An 18,745-nucleotide genomic window follows, 5' to 3' on the forward strand; every position below is an offset into this window, starting at 1 on the left:
TATGTTAAAGAATTTGCTAAAGACAACCCAGAATTTTTTTTAAAAAGTATGAGTTGATAGAACTCATTTCTTAATGCTTTGTGTTATAGCCCAGAACTCAACTTCCAGTAATACCAGCGAGATTTTCTCTGAAGGCTTTTATACAAGAATGTAAGAATATGAGAGCCTGCGTTGACCCTGCAGCCTTGTTTGCCATTCTAGATCGTGGATGATCATCCACCTGTAGCGTTTATTTCTACCTGTAGTATGGAGACCCACCACATTGAATTTTGCCCCTAACTTTCCTCCTTGCTCCCAAGTGCTAACATTACACTTAATGGTCTTGTGCACTCCCCTCTGTGGAGGGCACGACGATGGTCATGCCTATCAATCTCTCTCCAGGAGCCTAATATGCCTCCGATACTATTTCATATTCCACCCTTAAAGCTTGATTATTCTTCCCTAACCATCCTTGTCTCTTCAACGTGTGGCTCTGCTCCGCACCCACCACCTTTTGGCAATAAGCCTCCCTTTGCATCTAGAGTCTACCTTGCTCCCTCCTTTAGTGATCAATGCATGAAAATCCAGGATCGCGTTTGTCCCAGACCTCTGACTGACTTCAACAAACCGACTCTAAACATATTGACCAGACCCTCAGTCTGTTATTGCAGCTTCCTGACTGATGATTCCCCTAGTTGCTTGTGATGGCCCTAAAGAACTGATTGTTGGCAATTCCCTGGATTGTAGTTGGACGTAGCCTCTGGCCCATATCGAGAAATTAGCTTGGCCAAGCCCTTGGTCTATGTGCATACTGTGCTTGTGATTTATGGTCTGAGATCTACTTTCTGACATGGCCATTAATTTGCATAGTGTGTTTGCTACTCAGGCAGTCGGAACATGCCGTAGGTTTTAGATTGATATTACATTATATTGTACACTGTGTTCTATTTTTCCTGTCCATTACTTGAGCAGTCCCTTTCATTTACGTATTCTGGGACCTGCCCTATGTTTTGGTTAGGCATCGTGCATGACCAGAAGTTGCATGTATCAGTATGGCATCTGTTGACCATCCCATGGAGCATGCCACAAAATTCAAAGCTCTAATGCCAACTGTAAATTCTGCCAAAAAGCTAAATAATATTGTTTGTGCCTTTACAAATACTTAAAGTAATTGTTCAGAATATTTGCAGGAATTGTGCCAGGACTTTTATGTAGACCATCTGAAATAACTTATGATCAGCTTCTCGCTTAACTCGTGATGTCAGGAGCTGTGATGTGTTTCATGGTGGTCTTCACATTAATTTAGTGGTCCATTCCTTCTGAACTCATTTTTGCCACTGTGGCAGTTTGATGTTCTGTCGTCCAGCTTTCAGGAAGCAGATGACAGTGTATTTTGTTTTATGCTAAGCATAAGTAGGAAGGCAAGTGTGCCTGTGTTAAGCAATGACATGGTTAAGGTCCAGTTGTATAGTTTCTCCTATTACTCAGCAGAGGACAGACATTTAATATGTAATATCTACTGTTTGAGATTTGTCGCAACATTGCCACAGATTATATAAGACTGGGTGTTATAGAAGCTGTCTGAATTAGTAATAGGCTATACTTTTTCAAAAGACCTCTTTAAAATGTCCCAATTAATCCCAGCCCTGATATTCTGGTTTCAAAAGAAGCCTTTTTTGATATTTAGCTTAACTGTCTGACACAAATTTGTTTCTAATGTCCAATATAATGTTCAATAGTTAATTGAAGCATCATGGCAGTGTGCAATAAATATTCAACAAAGTAGTTCATCTCCAATAAATAAACGTATATTGAATTTTAGTAACTTCATACAGTTTGTCATGTGATTGCTTATTTAGTGAGGAAGAACCATGTGCACACCTCAGACAAAATAAAGTAATGAAGAAAAAAAAGACTTTAACACCATCTGCAAAGGGAGTTTCTCTCAAAACAGAAACGGGAGGTAAGTGAAGGTAATATCATGTCATTTAAGTTAATTTGAAAGAAGACTCTGGGTAATTTTCATCTCGAACAGGGAGTGGATGGAAGATGAACAGGGTCATAGTGACCACTGCTGAGAGGAGTCAGCAAGGGAGAAATCTGCATTTCTGCATCCCTTCATAGTTTCAGGTAACCTGCTGATATAGAACAAGTTCCCCATATGCATCTTCGAACAGGTGTGGCGCTGGAAAAAGCACAGCAGGTCAGAAAACATCGAAATATCAGAATAAAGGGCTTATGCCTGAAATGTCCACCCCCCCCCACCCCCCCCGCCTGCTCCTCAGATGCTGCCTGACTTGCTGTGCTTTTTCCAGCACAACACTTTTCAACTCTAACACTCCAACACCTGCAGTCCTCTTGGCAAATAAGAGATGGAAAATGTTTGTTGTCATAGGTCTTAACAAGTAAAAGAAGGGTTGTTTGTGACTAAACCAGAAAAAAAGTGCCGTGGATCTGAAGGGAACATTCTGTGTTCAGCATGCTTTCCAAGATGACTGCAAGATTTTCAGATACAGCCTGGGAGATTCTGTGAACTTGCATAAGCACAAGAAAGTTGAATCTCTTTCAAGCAGATGGTTGGTGGACAGTATGGAAAATTAGTATGTATATGACATAAAAAGCAATTAGCAGTTTGTCCAGGATCTGACTGCAGAGATGGAAAATATTTAATAACTTTACCAGGTTATTAAAACCTCCAAGGTAGAACTTCCTTACCTCCTGAACAACCCTGGAGAAGTCTCCCTTTGCCTTGACCCTTTCAAACCTCAATTCAGTTGCTTTCTGCTCTGATTTAGTGCTTCAAATGCCACTACTACCACCACAATGTCTTCTCCTTTTCCGCTCCACACAGTGCTTCTTCCTGTTATCATTTACACTATAGTAATTAGGTTCATGTATGTCAAAAACACTTGGCTAGGGCACTTTCATTCTCCTTGCGCAAGAATCTGACACCCTAAAGGGAGGTCAACAAACAGTATAGGAGGAGGCCCTGCCAAATATCAAGCATTCACTAAAAGACCACCATCAGCATAATTGCAAGACACAGTTTTCACCATTGAATTTAGGGAAACTGAAAGGACCTTTCCTTCATATTCTCTTCTGTTTAACACTTTGGGATCCATACAAAATGCAACAGTCTGGTAATACATTGACTTGCTATTGCTTTTCCTTGTAGCACTATAATCACAGTATCCCTACAGCGTAGAAGCAGGACATTAAGTCCATACTGATTCTCCAAAGAGCATGCCCCCCCCCCCCCCCCCCCAGCCCCCAACACCCAGACTCACCATGCTACGCTTTCCCTCTAACCCTGCATTCCCCATTGCTAATCCACCTAGCCTGCACATCCCTGGAGATTATGGGAAATTAACCATGGCCAATCCATCTAACTTGCACATCTTAGAATAGCTTAAGGAATATTCAAACAAGCACTAGGGTCTTGCACCAGGACGAGGAATACCTGGTGGGCATTTCTGTAAGTCAGTAGAAGCTGGGTTTTCAAATGTACAATTGACCCGCACTCATTCAAAGTGATGCAAGCACCATGCAAATATTACGCAACCTGCAGTTTATGATAGTAGCATGGAGCCCAATAGTGATTGTACCACTGAGTGTTACTGCATGCCTTGGTTGGGGTTCCAGGGGGGTTTTGTGAAGGCTAGTACCAGTTAATGCTGTTCAGCACTATTTAAAAACATACAGCACCTATTCTGATGATGATAAACATAGTAAATATGGATAGTCAAGTTCCAATGTCTGATTTATTTTAATTGTTTATGGGGTGTGGGCTTTTCAAGCTAGGTGAGTATTTACTGCCCTTCCCTAATTACCTTGGAGAAGGTGGGGATGAGGTGCCTCCTTGAACCACTGCAGTCCTTGAATGTAAGGATACTGGCAATGTTGTAACAAAGGGATTTCCAGGATATAGACCCAGTAACAATGTGTGAATGGCAATATAGTTCTACATCAGAATGGCATTTGACTTGAAGAGAATCTTGCAAATGGTGATGTTCCTATGCATCTGCTTCTCCTTGTCCTTCTAGGTTGTACAGGTCTTGGTTTTGGAATTTTAATATGAGACCTTAGTGGACTAAAGTGATTTTTAAAGAGGACAAATACAACATTCTTGTAAATTTGCTTTGTACTCTCTCCTGAGCAATTGTGTTCTTGTAATTGTACACATAATTCCAGCTGTGGCCTAACCATTGTTTTATCAGTTTCAATGTTACATCCCTGATTTTATATTTTGTGTTTCATCCAATAAAGGAAGCATTCCATAAACTTTGTTTAACTACCTGTCCTGCTATCTTCAGGGCTTTTGGGCACACACTCAACGGTCCCTCACTACCTCTACCCATCTCAACATCCTCCTGTTTATTATGTATTCCATAGCTTTGTTTGTCCTCCCAAATGCATTTCCAAACACTTCTCTGGATTAAATTCCATTCGCCATTTTTCCATCTCCTCAACCAAGCCATTGATGTCATTCTGGAGTTGACAGCTATTCTCTTCACTAGCAACTACATCACCAATTTTTGTGTAATGTGTATGTTTCCCAGTTGAGTCTCCCACATTTAAGTCAAAATTATTAATATACACAACAAACAGCACAAGACCCAACACTGACCCCTACTGAATGCCATCAGAAATTCCTTTTCATGCACAAATAAATTCACCACCAAATACCCTTCTTGTCCTGTCACTAGCCCAACTTCCAACATTCCTATATTCCATGGACTTTTATTTTTCTGACCCATTTGCCATGTGGGATCTTGCCAAATGCCTTACTAAAACCTTTTGCAACATCCCCTGCACTTCTCTCATCATTCCTCTTTGCTAATTCCTCAAAAAATTCAATTAGATTAGTAAGGACCTACTTTCCCTTAACAAAACCGTACTGACTATCCCTCATGAATTCAGGCCTAAGTCTCTATCAGTATTGATTCCAATGATTTACTCATTACTGAAGACAGACTGACCAGCCTATAATTGTGTGGCTTTTCCCTTGCACCCTTTGTAGAGAATATTCGAAAGTTTGCAGATTCTTCATTCTTCCCACAGATACTGCCAGACCTGCTGAGTTTTTCCAGCAATTTCTGGTTTTGATATAGGAGCAGAAATTATGCCAATTGTAATATCCAGTCTGCTCTGCCATTCAATCGTAGCTGATCAGTTTCTCGACCTCATTCTCCCACTTTCTCCCCATAACCTTTGATCCCATTGGCAATCAAGAACCTATAATTGTCTTGAATGTACTCAATGACTTGGCATCCACAGCCTTCTGTGGCAATAACTTTTATAGATTCACCACACTCTGGCTGAAGAAGTTTCTCCTCGTCTTTGTTCTAAAGGATCTTGCCTTTACTCAAATGCTGTGCCCACGGATCTTAGTCTCTCCTGTTAATGGAAACCCCTTCCCAATGTCCGCTGTGTCCAGGCCATTTGGTATTCTATAAGTTTCAATTAGATCCTCCTTCATGCTTCTAAATTCCATTGAGGATAGACCCAGAGTCCTCAAACATTCCTCACGTGTTAAACCTTTCAATTCTGGGATTTTTATCAAATCTTCTCTGGATCTGTCCCAGGGCCACGACCTCCTTCCAGAGATATGGGACCCAAAATTGTTCACAATACTCTAAATGTGGTCTGACCAGAGCCTTATAAAACCTCAGAAGTACATCCCTGCTTTTATATTCTAGTCTTCTCGAAATAAATGCCAACATTATATTTTTCTTCCTAACTACTGACTCAACCTGCAAGTTTACCTTAAGAGAATCCTGGACTAGGGCTCCTAACTCCCTTTGCACTTCAGAAATCTGAATTTTCTCCCCGTTTAGAAAATAGTCTATGCCTTTATTCTTCCTGCCAAAGTGCATGACCTGCCAAAGTGAATGACCACATCATATTCCATCTGCCATTTGTTTTTTGCTCACTCTCCTTACCTATCTAAATCTTTCTGCAGCCTCCCTGCCTCCTCAATACTACCTGTCACTCCACCAGTCTTTGTATCATCTGCAAACTTAGCCAGAATGTCTTCAATTCCTTCATCTAGATCAGTAATTCATAAAATGAAAAGTTGTGGTCCCAACATTGACTCTGCAGAACACCACTAGTCACCAGCTGCCATCCTGAGAAGGGCTCTTTTATCCACACTGTCTGCTTTCTGCCAGACTGCCAATCCTCTATCCACACCACTCCCTTGCCTTTAACAACATGGGCCCTTATCTTACTCAGCAGCCTCCTTTGCAGCACACTCAGTTAAGCTGGAATTGAATGATTAGTGTCCTAATAGTGGGCGAAAGGAGACCGTCAGCATTATCTGGAAAAGTGAGTGGGGAAGTCACTGAGTGACACTCAGCACCATATTTCTTTCGTAAGCAGAGAGAAACAGAATGAGTTTGAAACATATCAAAAACAATCAAAAATCACAACAAGCACATTCATTGATTGTGGATCAGGGGGACAGAGGGCTCCCCTGAGTTAAGCAGTCAGCAGCACACAATTGTACAGTCTTAAAATCAAAACAGGTTCCTAGTATAGACTAAGTAGTGCTTAAGATATATGTTTAATATTCTTTAAACTAGAAGAAATAAGTGCTCTTTCTTTCTGTCAGCCAAAGGCTAACTTGGAACATTGGAGGTGATTTTATCTTTGCATCTAGTTTCTCAATTTTTCCAAAGTCAAATTACATCTCATATACCTGTAATTGGTGTTATTTGAGTTTTAAACACTGGTCTTGGATTTAATCATGTCGCTGAAAATTAACATGAAATCTTATCGTATTAAGATCATTCCCAAAGGGTTCTTTACAGTATACTTACTAATTGTTTCTATTGCAATATTTTTTCTAAAGTAGCCTGTACCCTGGTTGGTCACTCATAATGTTGCTCAGAAAATAATGGTCTCAAATGCATTCCATAAATTTGTTACAGTATTGTAGCTTACAAGACAAATTCAATTTCAGAAAGGACTTAGTGAGTACAGCAGATTACCATGGCACTGTTGAAAATGGCAAGTAAATGTAATAATTATCTATATTCCCCTGTAGCTGTTGGCCATGAATTCATCCATTTTAAAGTCAAGAAAGAAGTGAGTGACAGTTGTAATTCATGAAAAATCTCTATAGGCAACATGAAAAATATCTTAAAAATCTTTAATAGTTTCTATATAATGGCAACATAGTAACTGCTGAGTTCAAAGAGATATTAATCATCAAACATGCAAGCTTCTACAAAACAAATATATAAGACAAGATGAAAAAGGAATGTGTAGAGAGGAAAATAGCTTTCTTTTATTACTTTATTGTATTGGGATCTGAAAAGCTGAAACTCTGAGAAGAACATTTTGCACTACTTGGATAAAGAAATCCTTGTGGCATTTGGAAATTGGCCAGCAGCAATAAATGAACTGTGCTGTTTAACAATGCACACATCCTCACTTTTATGTCAAACATGCCACAGGCAATTGAAACATCTTGCTAAAAGAGAAAACTAGTTGTTGTAGAAACTTAACTAATTCCCTCAAGGAAAGATTCTATTAGAAAACAACATGATCTCAACAAATGCAAAAATACTAACTGGAAGCCAATGAGAGATGATGTTGATCATAGCCTTGCCAATTCTCAACACAAAATCATTCCATATTACTATTTTTGTGCCTTGACTTTAGTTGAAACACTGGTTTCATTTTTTTTGACTGACAGATTTGCACTGTGACATATGATAGTTTATCAAACTAAAATCTAACAGATGTTAAAATAATCACCTTAGTGAGTTTAGGGTACAGAGATTTGCTTTGTTTCCCAAAGCTCTCACTATTTCCAGTTTGTTACCTTTACCAATCTCCACATTTCACAAGTAAGCAAATTAAGTACAATTAAGAAAAGGACCAACTACAAGTATAAAGCTAATTTTAGTTCCTAGGATTGACAAAACAACTTATACGGGGTCTCTACACTGCTAGAATGTCCCAAGGGAAATTACTGGGGTGTTATAAAACACATTATTACACCATGCTACAAAAGGAGATATTAAGTAAAGCTTAATTTGCTCCTGTTTAGTCAAAGAGGTAGGTTTTAAGGTGTATCTTAAAGAAAGAAAATCAAGATCGAGAGCTAGTGAGTTCTAGGGAGGGAATTTTAGAGCTTAAGTTCCTTGCAACTAAAGGACACAAAGGTTTAGTATCAGAATTAGAGAGTGCAGAGTCCTTGGGGTTATGGAGTTGCAGGAAATTTAATAATTAGAGAAAGATTAGTATGAGCAGATTTTAAACAAGGATGTGAATTTTAAAGTTAAGCTGTCCCTTTCAGGGAATCACAGTAAGTCAGCAAGCAACAGGATGAACATGACTTGGTGGAAGTTAAGATATGAGCAGCAGAGTTTTGGACAACCTCAAGTTTATGGAGGGTAGAGTGTGGAAGAGCAGCCAGGATTGCCTTGAAATGGTCCATACTGAAAGTAACAAAGACATCAGTGAAGGTTACGGCAGGAGTAAAATCAGGTGAGGAGGTGGAAATAGACAGTCTTAGTGATATAGTGAATCATCTCAGTGATCAGAAACACATTTCGGGGACCAAGTTTGTGAACAGATTGGTTCCACATGAATAAAGTGCAGAATAGTTATGAATACATACCTCAAATATTGTTCAAAATAGATACATTTGTTGAAGCTTTTCATCTGGCATTCATCAGAATATTCATAAGTTTTCTTTAAATTTAAAGAGGGCAGGTTGATGCTGGTTGGTCAAAACAGTATCCTGAGAAATGGCCCTATTTTCATAAACTGAAATGGGTGCAGTTGTGTATTTGTTAATTCTGTCTATAATAAATAGGGTCCTGTGTTATTATATAGCTTCCAGTATGTGAAAGTGTGCCACACCGTGTTAACGTGCCTGATTTAAAATTAAACAAAGCTCGGCAGTTAATTGTCAGTCATCATCTAGTTGGTGCATTCCATATGGCAATCCCTCTGTCAATTAGAGCCCATTTCCAATGAGTCAGCTGTCTTTTCACATTCAGGATAAAATGTTGTTCTCCTTTCCATTGTTGTTATTACGAGCATCTTGATGAGTGCAAGTTGGAAATCTTCAAGAAAAATGCCCTTTTTCATCAAAACTGGAAAGTATTGAATTTATTCCCATCACGTGAAGTCTGCTTCAAATCATAAAGACTTATGGCACAGAAATAGGATTGGTCCTCATAGTCTTGCTGTTTTCCTCTTTTAAAAAATATATCTAATTCACTTTTGAAAATTGAATCTGATACCTTGTTGATTTGTGGAGTCAGTCTTCTGTTTTTACTTATATTACTATTTGACAGTGTAGAAATTCAGGGGTATGCATTTGGTTTGAAATTTATATTCATGTGAAACCCGAACCCAAGCTCTAAAATTTGGAAAGTTGCACGTCTTTCTTGATGCTCAAAGTTGGAGAGCCGGACCCATTCAGAGTTCTTCCTTTAGTTCTTGCAAGTATCACTTAGCTTGACAGGTTAAAGATTTAGGCAATTTAAATGAAAGAAACTGTAAAGATGAAAGGAAACAGTAGCTGCATTTTAAGTGAATAGAACAAAGGATTATTTTGGAATTGACCATGACCATTAGAACAATTGGAATGCTGAGTTTATAATGTTACTGCCTGTAACACACTTCCAGAAATCTATTTTTAAAATACACTTTCAAATTTCTTATCTTTAAATAATCATTACCATCCTAGTTCTGTCTTTGTATACTACCACAAAGTGGTTGTGTTTCATTCCGTATCTCACAATTTTCTCTATCACTTTTCTTATCACCTGATAATGTGGAAAATTTGTCCAGAAATGGTCTGTCCACGAAGGGCAGGATAAATCCAACTTGGATTAGCAACCCATTAGCCTACTATTAATCATCAGTAAAATGATGGATGAACTCATCAGTTGTGCTATCAAGCAGCATGTGATAAGCTGTAAAATGTTCACAGAGGATCGGTTTGGGTTCCATCAGGGCCATAAACTCCAGGCTAAAATAACTGAACTTCAAAAGGGAGATGAAAGCAACTGTCCTTGACATCAAAGCAGCATTGGACAGTGTGTGGCATCAAGGAAATTTAGCAAAACTGGAATCAAAGGAAATCTGGTTTGGGGGGTGTGGGGGTTGCAGTGGGGTGGGGTAACCTGTCTAATGGCTGGAAGTGAAAAGAAAGATGGTTGTGGTTGGAAGGCAGTCAATTCAGAAGCAGGACATTGCTACAGGAGTTCCTCAGTATGGTATCCTTGGCCCAAAGATCCTCAAATGGAAAAGCATGTCTTGGATTTTTCTGAGGAGCATTGCAGATGGAGGCTGTCCCTGGCCTATGCAGTCACACTGTGACAGTGCTCTCAATATCATCACCATCCTTAACATTTTCCCCTTTCAGGTTCACAAGCATTAGGGACATTGCCCAGATCCTTCAATCTAGGAATTGCAGTTGCATCATACAGGACATCTCTCATGGATGTGCATCTCTGCAATTTGAAGCAGCAGTCAGCCTATATTGTGTTGACACCATCATAAATTGCACTCATGCAGCTAACAGGACTACAGAGGATCAGGCAACAGCATATGTGAACAGGAAAGTTTTCCATGTCACCAACGTTCAAATGGTGTGGGATCATCATTGAAGGATACTGTGATTCAGCACCAGTTTCAGTCATTCTGGGATACTCATTCACCCAGGAACATCAGAGGATAACGAACAAGGGAGATCCCCACCAAACCTGATTGATAACACCTCTCCTCTACCATGCAAATGAATCACAGATACAGTGCAACACTTTTTTTCTCCCCTACTCTATAAAGTAAAGGGAACATAGAACATTACAGCGCAGTACAGGCCCTTCGGCCCTCGATGTTGCGCCGCCCTGTCATACTAATCTGAAGCCCATCCCACCTACACTCTTCTATATATGTCCATATGCCTGTCCAATGACGACTTAAATGCACTTAAACTTGGCGAATCTACTACTGCAGCAGGCAAAGCATTCCATACCCGTACTACTGAGTAAAGAAAATACCTCTGACATCTGTCTTATACCTATCTCTCCTCACTTTAAAGTTGTATCCCCTCGTGTTTGCCGTCCCCATACTTGGAAAAAAGGCTTTCCCTGTCCACCCTATCTAACCCTCTGATTATCTTGTATGTCTCTATTAAGTCACCTCTCAACCTTCTTCTCTGTAACGAGAACAGCCTCAAGGCCCTCAGCCTTTCCTCATAAGACATTTCTTCCATACAAGGCAACATCCTAGTACCCGTTCCAAAGCTTCCACATCCTTCTTATAATGCGGTGACCAGAACTGTACACAATACTCCAAGTGTGGCCGTACCAGAACTTTGTACAGCTGCAGCATAACCTCCTGGTTCCAGAACTCAATCCCTCTATTAATAAAGGCCAAAACACTGTATGCCTTCTTAACAACTCTGTCAATCTGGGTGGCAACTTTCAGGGATCTGTGTACATGGACACAGAGATCTGTCTGCTCATCTGCACTCCCAAGAATCTTACCATTAGCCCAGTACTTTGTATTCCGATTACTCCGTCCAAAGTGTATCACCTCACATTTGTCCACATTAAACTCCAATTGCCACCTCTCTGCCCAGCTCTGCATCCTATCTATGTCTGTCTGCAACCTACTACATCCTTCATCATTATCCACAACTCCACCGATCTTAAGTGTCGTCCGCAAAAATGATGAACAGCAGTGGACCCAACACCGACCCTTGCGGTATGCCGCTAGTAACTGGACACCAAGATGAACATGTTCCATCAACTACAACCCTCTGTTTTCTTTCAGCAAGCCAAATACTGATCCAAACTGCTATGTCTCCCACAATCCCATTCCTCCGCATTTTGTATAATAGCCTACTGTGGGGAACCTTATCGAATGCCTTGCTGAAATCTATATACACCACATCAACCGGTTTACTCTCATCTACCTGTTTGGTCACTTTGTCAAAAAACTCAATAAGATTCGTTAGGCACGACCTACCCTTCACAAAAACATGCTGACTGTCCCTGATCAGATTATTCTTTTCTAGATGGTTATAAATCCTATCTCTTATAACCTTTTCCACCACTTTATGAACAACTGAAGTGAGACTCACTGGTCTGTAATTACCAGGATTGTCTCTACTACCCTTTTTGAACAAGGGAACCACATTTGCTATCCTCCAGTCCTTGGGCACTATTCCTGTAGACAATGACGATTTGAAGATCAATGCCAAAGGCTTGGCAATCTCTTCCCTTGCTTCCCAGAGGATCCTAGGATAGATCCCATCCGGCCCAGGGGACTTGTCTGCAGTATTTCTAGTACCTCGTCCTTGTGAACCTCAATCTCTTCTGGTCTAGATGCAAATATCTCTGTATCTTCCTCGCCAACATTTTCATTTTCTATAGTGAACACTGTCGAAAAATATTTATTTAGTGCTTCCCCTATCTCCTCTGACTCCACACACAACTTCCTGCTATTATCCTTGATTGGCCCTAATTTAACACTCGTCATTCTTTTATTCCTGACATACCTATGGAAAGCCTTAGGGTTAACACTGATCCTATCCGCCAACAACTTCTCATGTCCCCTCCTGGCTCTTCTGAGCTCTCTTTTTAGGTCTTTCCTGACTTCCTTGTAACCCTCAAGTGTCTTAACTGAGTTTTCACATTTTGTCCTAACATAAGCCGCCTTCTTTTTCTTGACCAGGGATTCCACTTCCTTAGTAAAACACAGCTCACGCATTCTATATCTTCCTCCCTGCCTGACAGGTACATACATATCGAGGACACACAGGAGCTTTTCCTTGAATAAGCTCCACATTTTTAATGTGCTCATCCCCTGCAGTTTCCTTCCCCATTCTACGCTTCCTAAATCTTTCCTAACTGCATCGTAATTTCCCTTCCCCCAGGAGTATACCTATCCCTTTCCATCACTAAAGTAAACCTGACAGAATTGTGATTGCTGTCTCCAAAGTGCTCACCTACTTACAAATCTAACACCTGGCCAGGCTCATTACCCAGCACTAAATCTAAAGTGGCTTTGCCCCTTGTAGGCCTGTCTACATACTGTGTTAGGAAGCCCTCCTTCACACATGGACAAAAACTGACCCATCTATAGTACTCGTACTGTAGTGATCCCCGTCAATATTTGGATAGTTGAAGTCCCCCATGACAACTACCCTGCCTCGCTCACTTCTATCGAGAATCATCTTTGCTATCCTTTCCTCTACATCTCTGGGACTATTCGGAGGCCTATAGAAAACTCCCAGCATGGTGACTTCTCCTTTCCTGTTTCTAACTTCAGCCCATACTACCTCCGTTAACGAGTCCCCAAACATCCTTTCTACAACTGTAATATTGTCCCTGATCAATAATGCCACGCCTCCCGCTCTTTTACCACCTTTTCTGTTCTTACTGAAACATCTGAATCCCGGAACCTGCAACAGCCATTCCTGTCTCTGCTCTATCCATATCTCCGTAATGGCCACAACATCCAAGTCCCAGGTACCAACCCACGCTGCCAGTTCACCCACTTTATTTCGGATGCTCCTCGTGTTGAAATACACACACTTCAAACCAGGTTCTTGCTTGCCAGTGCCAGATACTTGATTTGGGAACTCCCTACTCTCATCCTCTTCTGTGCCTGTCCTACAATTTTGGTTCCCATTCCCCTGCTATATCCACCTTAATAGCTTTAGCAAATTTCCCACCCAGGATATTGGTACCCCTCTGGTTTAGATGAAGACCATCCTGCTTGTAGAGGTCCCACCTACCCCAGAAAGAGCTCCAATTACCTAAAAACCCAAACCCTCCCTCCAGCACCATCCCTGTAGCCACGTATTCAACTCCTTTCTCACCCTATTCCTCACCTCACTAGAATAGTTGACACTGAAAATATTTTTCTCTGTTGTTCCCTTTAATAAATGAGTAAGTTTTGAAAATTATTCTTAAGTAGTCTAGGAAAGGCATATCGTGATTCTAACTGAACCTAACCATGGCCAGATGTCATTGCAGCTGAATCAAAAACAAAGTCCAAAAGCAAGATTTTACATGAAGCACCCAAGAAGCCAAGTCAGAAAAAGAAAGTGCTGGAAAAATATATCTCAGGTGCAATAAAGCTGGATATGAGGCTTCTTCTTGCAGGTGAGTGACCACTGGTAATCATACAGTAATTATATAATAGAACAGATATGTTATTAAAATTCTAACTTCCCTGTAGCTTTAAAGCTTATGCAGTTGACAGTCTCCTTTGTTGTCTTCTGGTTTCTATCATTGCCTTATTTTGAAGGAGAACATTTTCTTCTAACTAACTAAAATTACTGTTTTTATTCATCATTTATTGTTTATTTTTCTCTGTAGGAATTGTGCATTATGTGGAATAGTTCTAGTATTTGTTTTTGGTGGATATTAGTTATGATTTTATGCTGAAGATGAGATAATTATTTCTATATTTTAACTTACTGGTTTTGAAAAATATGCAATGGAGAACTTTGGACCTGTATTATAATAACAATTATTACCATGTCTTATTTATTCATCCTCCTTGGAGCTGCCAAATTTTTTTTGGGGAAGTGCATTATTTTTGTTGAATGGCACTAATTTCAATTCTATTAATGTCAAAATGCTGCCTTTATGATCTGCTGGAGTTCTTCTCATTTGAACTGGAATAAAAATACAGATTTTTATCAAAAAGAATGCACGAGCATTATCCCACATCCTGTGACAAATTAGCAACACATGTTACACTTCCTAAATTCTTTAGCATTACTTTAAAGATTTAATTATGCTTATTTGGAGGCTGTGTTTACAGCTTGACTTTGATGTCTTCTGCGGGAGGTAAGGATGGAAAGTTTTAATAACTGCTTGCAGACTAGTACCAGACCTGGCCTGTCTCCTTGACAGCTTTCTTTTGATGTAGACATTTAGTAATTGCCACAGCCATTAACCTTGAGAAAACTTCTCTTGTGAAAGCAATGTTATATACCTAAAAGGAATCTGACTTATCTCAATGTGGTAACTATTTAACTGGCCTAAAATAACTAGAAAGTATGTCTAAGCAGGTATATATACAGGACTGAATTTTAATTCTGAGATGGGAACAGAATAAATTATGTATCGGGAGTAGCAGTAGCTGATTTAACAGCTAAAACTCATTAATAAACCGTTTGATGACTTTGGGGACATGTGGCTGATATGCTAATGTCTGCTTGGCTTTTAAAACTAGACAACATGAAATTATTACTATGGACCCAGGACACTATTGCAGGTTCAAGGTAGGAATTCTGGGAAGAGTATCTCAGGTGACAGAAAGAAGTTTAGGTCACAGAGTCCCAATGCTTTATTGTGGAGAAACAGAGGAGAACTCCAGCAACTCCTGAACTACAATAGTGCCAGAAACATATAAGTTTGACTTCACCGAGCTTTTTTTGTTCTGGCATGGCATCTGTTCCAATGAGTTTTCCTACTGCTGCTTCCTTGTTCTGGTTAAAATACCAGATCATGCTGTGATGACATCATTGAAGCTCCTACATATTTGAAAAGTATCCCATCAGCTCAAGGAAGGTGTCCTTTTCATCTATAGTTGACAATTAGAGCTAACCAGACCCAAGATGCACTCTTCATGATCACTTTTCCTAAAGTAGGAGAACACTTGGCATGTACACTGTTCGTGAGGTATTGATAAATAAATGTCATATTCTGATAGTACCTTTAATAACCTAACTTCCTTCCAATTTCATCCCCCCCCCCCCCACCCCCCTTCTTCCAAGGAACAAAGAAGTATTCTTTATAAGTAATTAATTGCATCTTAGCCAAAAAGGTTGGGGAGAGGGTATTAATTGGCAAACTCTGGGCAAATAGTCAAGTAGTTCGAAAAAAATATAGCATATAAAACATAATAATGTTTTAAGAAGACTTAAGAAGCTGTTCCTTTAGATTAGATTCCCTAAAGTATGGAAACAGGCCCTTGGGCCCAACAAGTCCACACCGACCCTCCGAAGAGTGACCCACCCATACCCATTCCCCTACCCTGTATTTACTTGAGTAATGCACTGTGGGCAATTTAGTATGGCCGATTCACTTGACCTGCATATCTTTGGATTGTGAGAGCAAAGCCACACATGACACAGGGAGACCGTGCAAACTCCACGCAGCCAGTTCCCCGAGATGGGAATCAAACCCGGGTCTCTGGCACTGTGAGGCAGCAGTGCTAACCACTGAGCCACCCATGCTGCTCCTAAATTCAGGATTGGACTTGACACTATTAATTTTGAACTAGTGTGATTAATGCTCAGCAGAGCCGAGTAGAAATAATGAAGCAGATTTTCTGCTGGTCAGACAGTCATTATCCTAATATCCATGGGAATTAGAGTCATAGACATGTACACAGAAACACACCCTTCGGTCCAGCTCGTCCATACCAACCAGATATCCAAACCTAATTTAGTCCCATTTGCCAGCACTTGGCCCATATCCCTCCAAATCCTTTCTTTTCGTATACCTATCCGGATGACTTTTAAATGTTGTAATTGTGCCAGCCTGCATCACTATTTTGAGCAGCTCATTCTGTACACACAGTACCCTCTTCTGGGGTAGAAAAGATCATTTCAAATGGGGTGTGTTTCAGCTGAACTGGAAAGGAACCAGTATCATGGTGGGGATATTTCATCATTCTGTTTTGGGAGCCTATAAACTATTAGGGGGCATTCATAAGTATCAGTGAAAATAGGAAGACAGCTGAGATTGGTTCTGAATCAGAAAAGAGCAAGTGAATTAGAAAAGACAGACGAGCAAATCAGAGAACAAGGTAACTCTGAAGAATTAGACTGCACTTATTTCAATGCAAGGGATCTTGCAAGTCAGGCTGATGGATTCAGGGCATGTATCGGAACATGGGACTGGGACATAATAGCTATTACAGAAATTTGGCTGAGGGAAGATCAGGACTATCAGCTCAATGTTCCAGATTTTCAATGCTATGGGAAGTGTTACAGAACAAGGTAAACCCTCCTGCTTAACTTAACCCAGCAACACAGAAAAGATTTCCCATGCAGTAATCTGAAAATTTGAGAGGCCAAGAACTAATTAAAGTAAAAATTAACAAATTTATGTCTTAAAGTGTAACAGAGAATAATTAACCAACAACTATTTACAGCTCCTTCCTCTAACATCTATCTTTTACCTTCCTCTTCTACAATACTAGTCTGATAAAACCCCTGATTAAGATTTACCAAAAATTCAAATTTCAAAATGAGCCAGCTATCGAATCTTCTCTTTGGGTCTTCCTCTGTCTCCTTTTCTTCTTCTTCAGAATTATGTTTCATCGGTCACTGATCGATAAAGGCACCTTTGAGAGATATTCTGCAGACAGCCTGTATGTGTGGTGGCTTGGCAATTCTCTCTCAACTGTTTAGTTTTTCCCGGTCTTCAATATACTAATTTCAAACTTGATTGGAGTTTAGTATTTTTCAGGGTATGATTTAAACTGATTGGCCTAATTTGAACTTGTTTTGTCGTCTCCAGACCACCAGCTACCCTAGCTGCTCGTTATATCTTATTCAGAACACTTAATACTGTCAGGTTATTCTGCTAGCTTTTAACTTTTAAATGTACAGTATATCCACATCTTCATAGGATAAAAATCAAGGCAAGAGAGGAGGGAGAGTGGCATTTTTGATTAAGGAAAACATTACCACTGTAATTAGGATATTTCTGAGGAATTAGATTAGATTACTTACAGATTAGATTACTTACAGTGTGGAAACAGGCCCTTCGGCCCAACAAGTCCACACCGACCCGCCGAAGCGTAACCCACCCAGACCCATTCCCCTACATTTATCCCTTCACCTAACACTATGGGCAATTTAGCATGGCCAATTCACCTAACCTGCACATTTTTGGTCTGTGGGAGGAAACCGGAGCACCCGGAGGAAACCCACGCAGACACGGGGAGAATGTGCAAACTCCACATAGTCAGTCACCTGAGGCGGGAATTGAACCCGGATCTCTGGTGCTGTGAGGCAGCAGTGCCACCGTGCCGCCCTGATATAACGAATAATAGGGTTGTAATAGTAGGGGATTTTAATTTTCCAAACATCGCCTGGGACGGCCATAATATTAAATGTTTGCATGGTGAGGAATTTGTTAAATGTGTTGAAGAAAATCTTCCTTATCAATGTATAAATATTCCTACTAGAGAGCAAAACTTGACCACTTCCTAGGAAATTAAGGCAGGGCAGGTGACTGAAATGTTAATAGAAAATTAAAGCAAGGAGAGGTAAAGGGAATAAAACCAGTCCTGAATTGTTCTAGCAAAGAACGAGCTGATACTGGATTGGTAAAATATCCTACTTCTTTATTGTAAGCTTTATACCTTTACTTAAATGAAAGTCTCACTATTCAACAACAGCAAGAGCTAAATGACTGTAATTCACTGCTTATCCTTCCATCCTACACTTGCTTTTGATAACAATTCTCCTCATTGCACCACCAGGACATAAATCAGTCACAAATAAAATGGATGACAGAATGTCTGGAATACGGGATGCTATTTTTACAATATCAGTGGATAATTCACTCATGTCTGAGGAAATGGAGAGGGAATTGAATCCAATGGTCATTCGTATTATTTCTGCCAGCTCAATGCCATCGACTCCTGTACCAATCCATGTGCTAGAGGTAAGCTTGACTGTTACTAGCTCTTTACAGACTGTTCACTTTTTAAAAAATTGAGCTTAAAGTAACAGTAGAAAGAAAGACACATT

The 18,745-nt window shown here is 40.1% G+C and overlaps 1 protein-coding gene across 1 annotated transcript in view; it reads left to right on the forward strand.

Annotated features, from left to right (window-relative positions):
• The window catches only part of cfap92 (cilia and flagella associated protein 92 (putative)), a gene marked incomplete at its 3' end in the record, with an annotated part of 80,342 nt that overhangs the window by 21,631 nt on the left and 39,966 nt on the right, over positions 1-18,745 (forward strand). Inside the window, exons 8-10 of the mRNA XM_043708634.1 lie at positions 1,839-1,942; positions 13,998-14,126; positions 18,475-18,659. Coding sequence (XP_043564569.1) covers positions 1,839-1,942; positions 13,998-14,126; positions 18,475-18,659 — 418 coding nt within the window. The remainder of the gene's footprint in view (positions 1-1,838; positions 1,943-13,997; positions 14,127-18,474; positions 18,660-18,745) is intronic.

This window comes from Chiloscyllium plagiosum, chromosome 18 (assembly GCF_004010195.1).
Source record: "Chiloscyllium plagiosum isolate BGI_BamShark_2017 chromosome 18, ASM401019v2, whole genome shotgun sequence".
NCBI classification, from domain to species: domain Eukaryota; kingdom Metazoa; phylum Chordata; class Chondrichthyes; order Orectolobiformes; family Hemiscylliidae; genus Chiloscyllium; species Chiloscyllium plagiosum.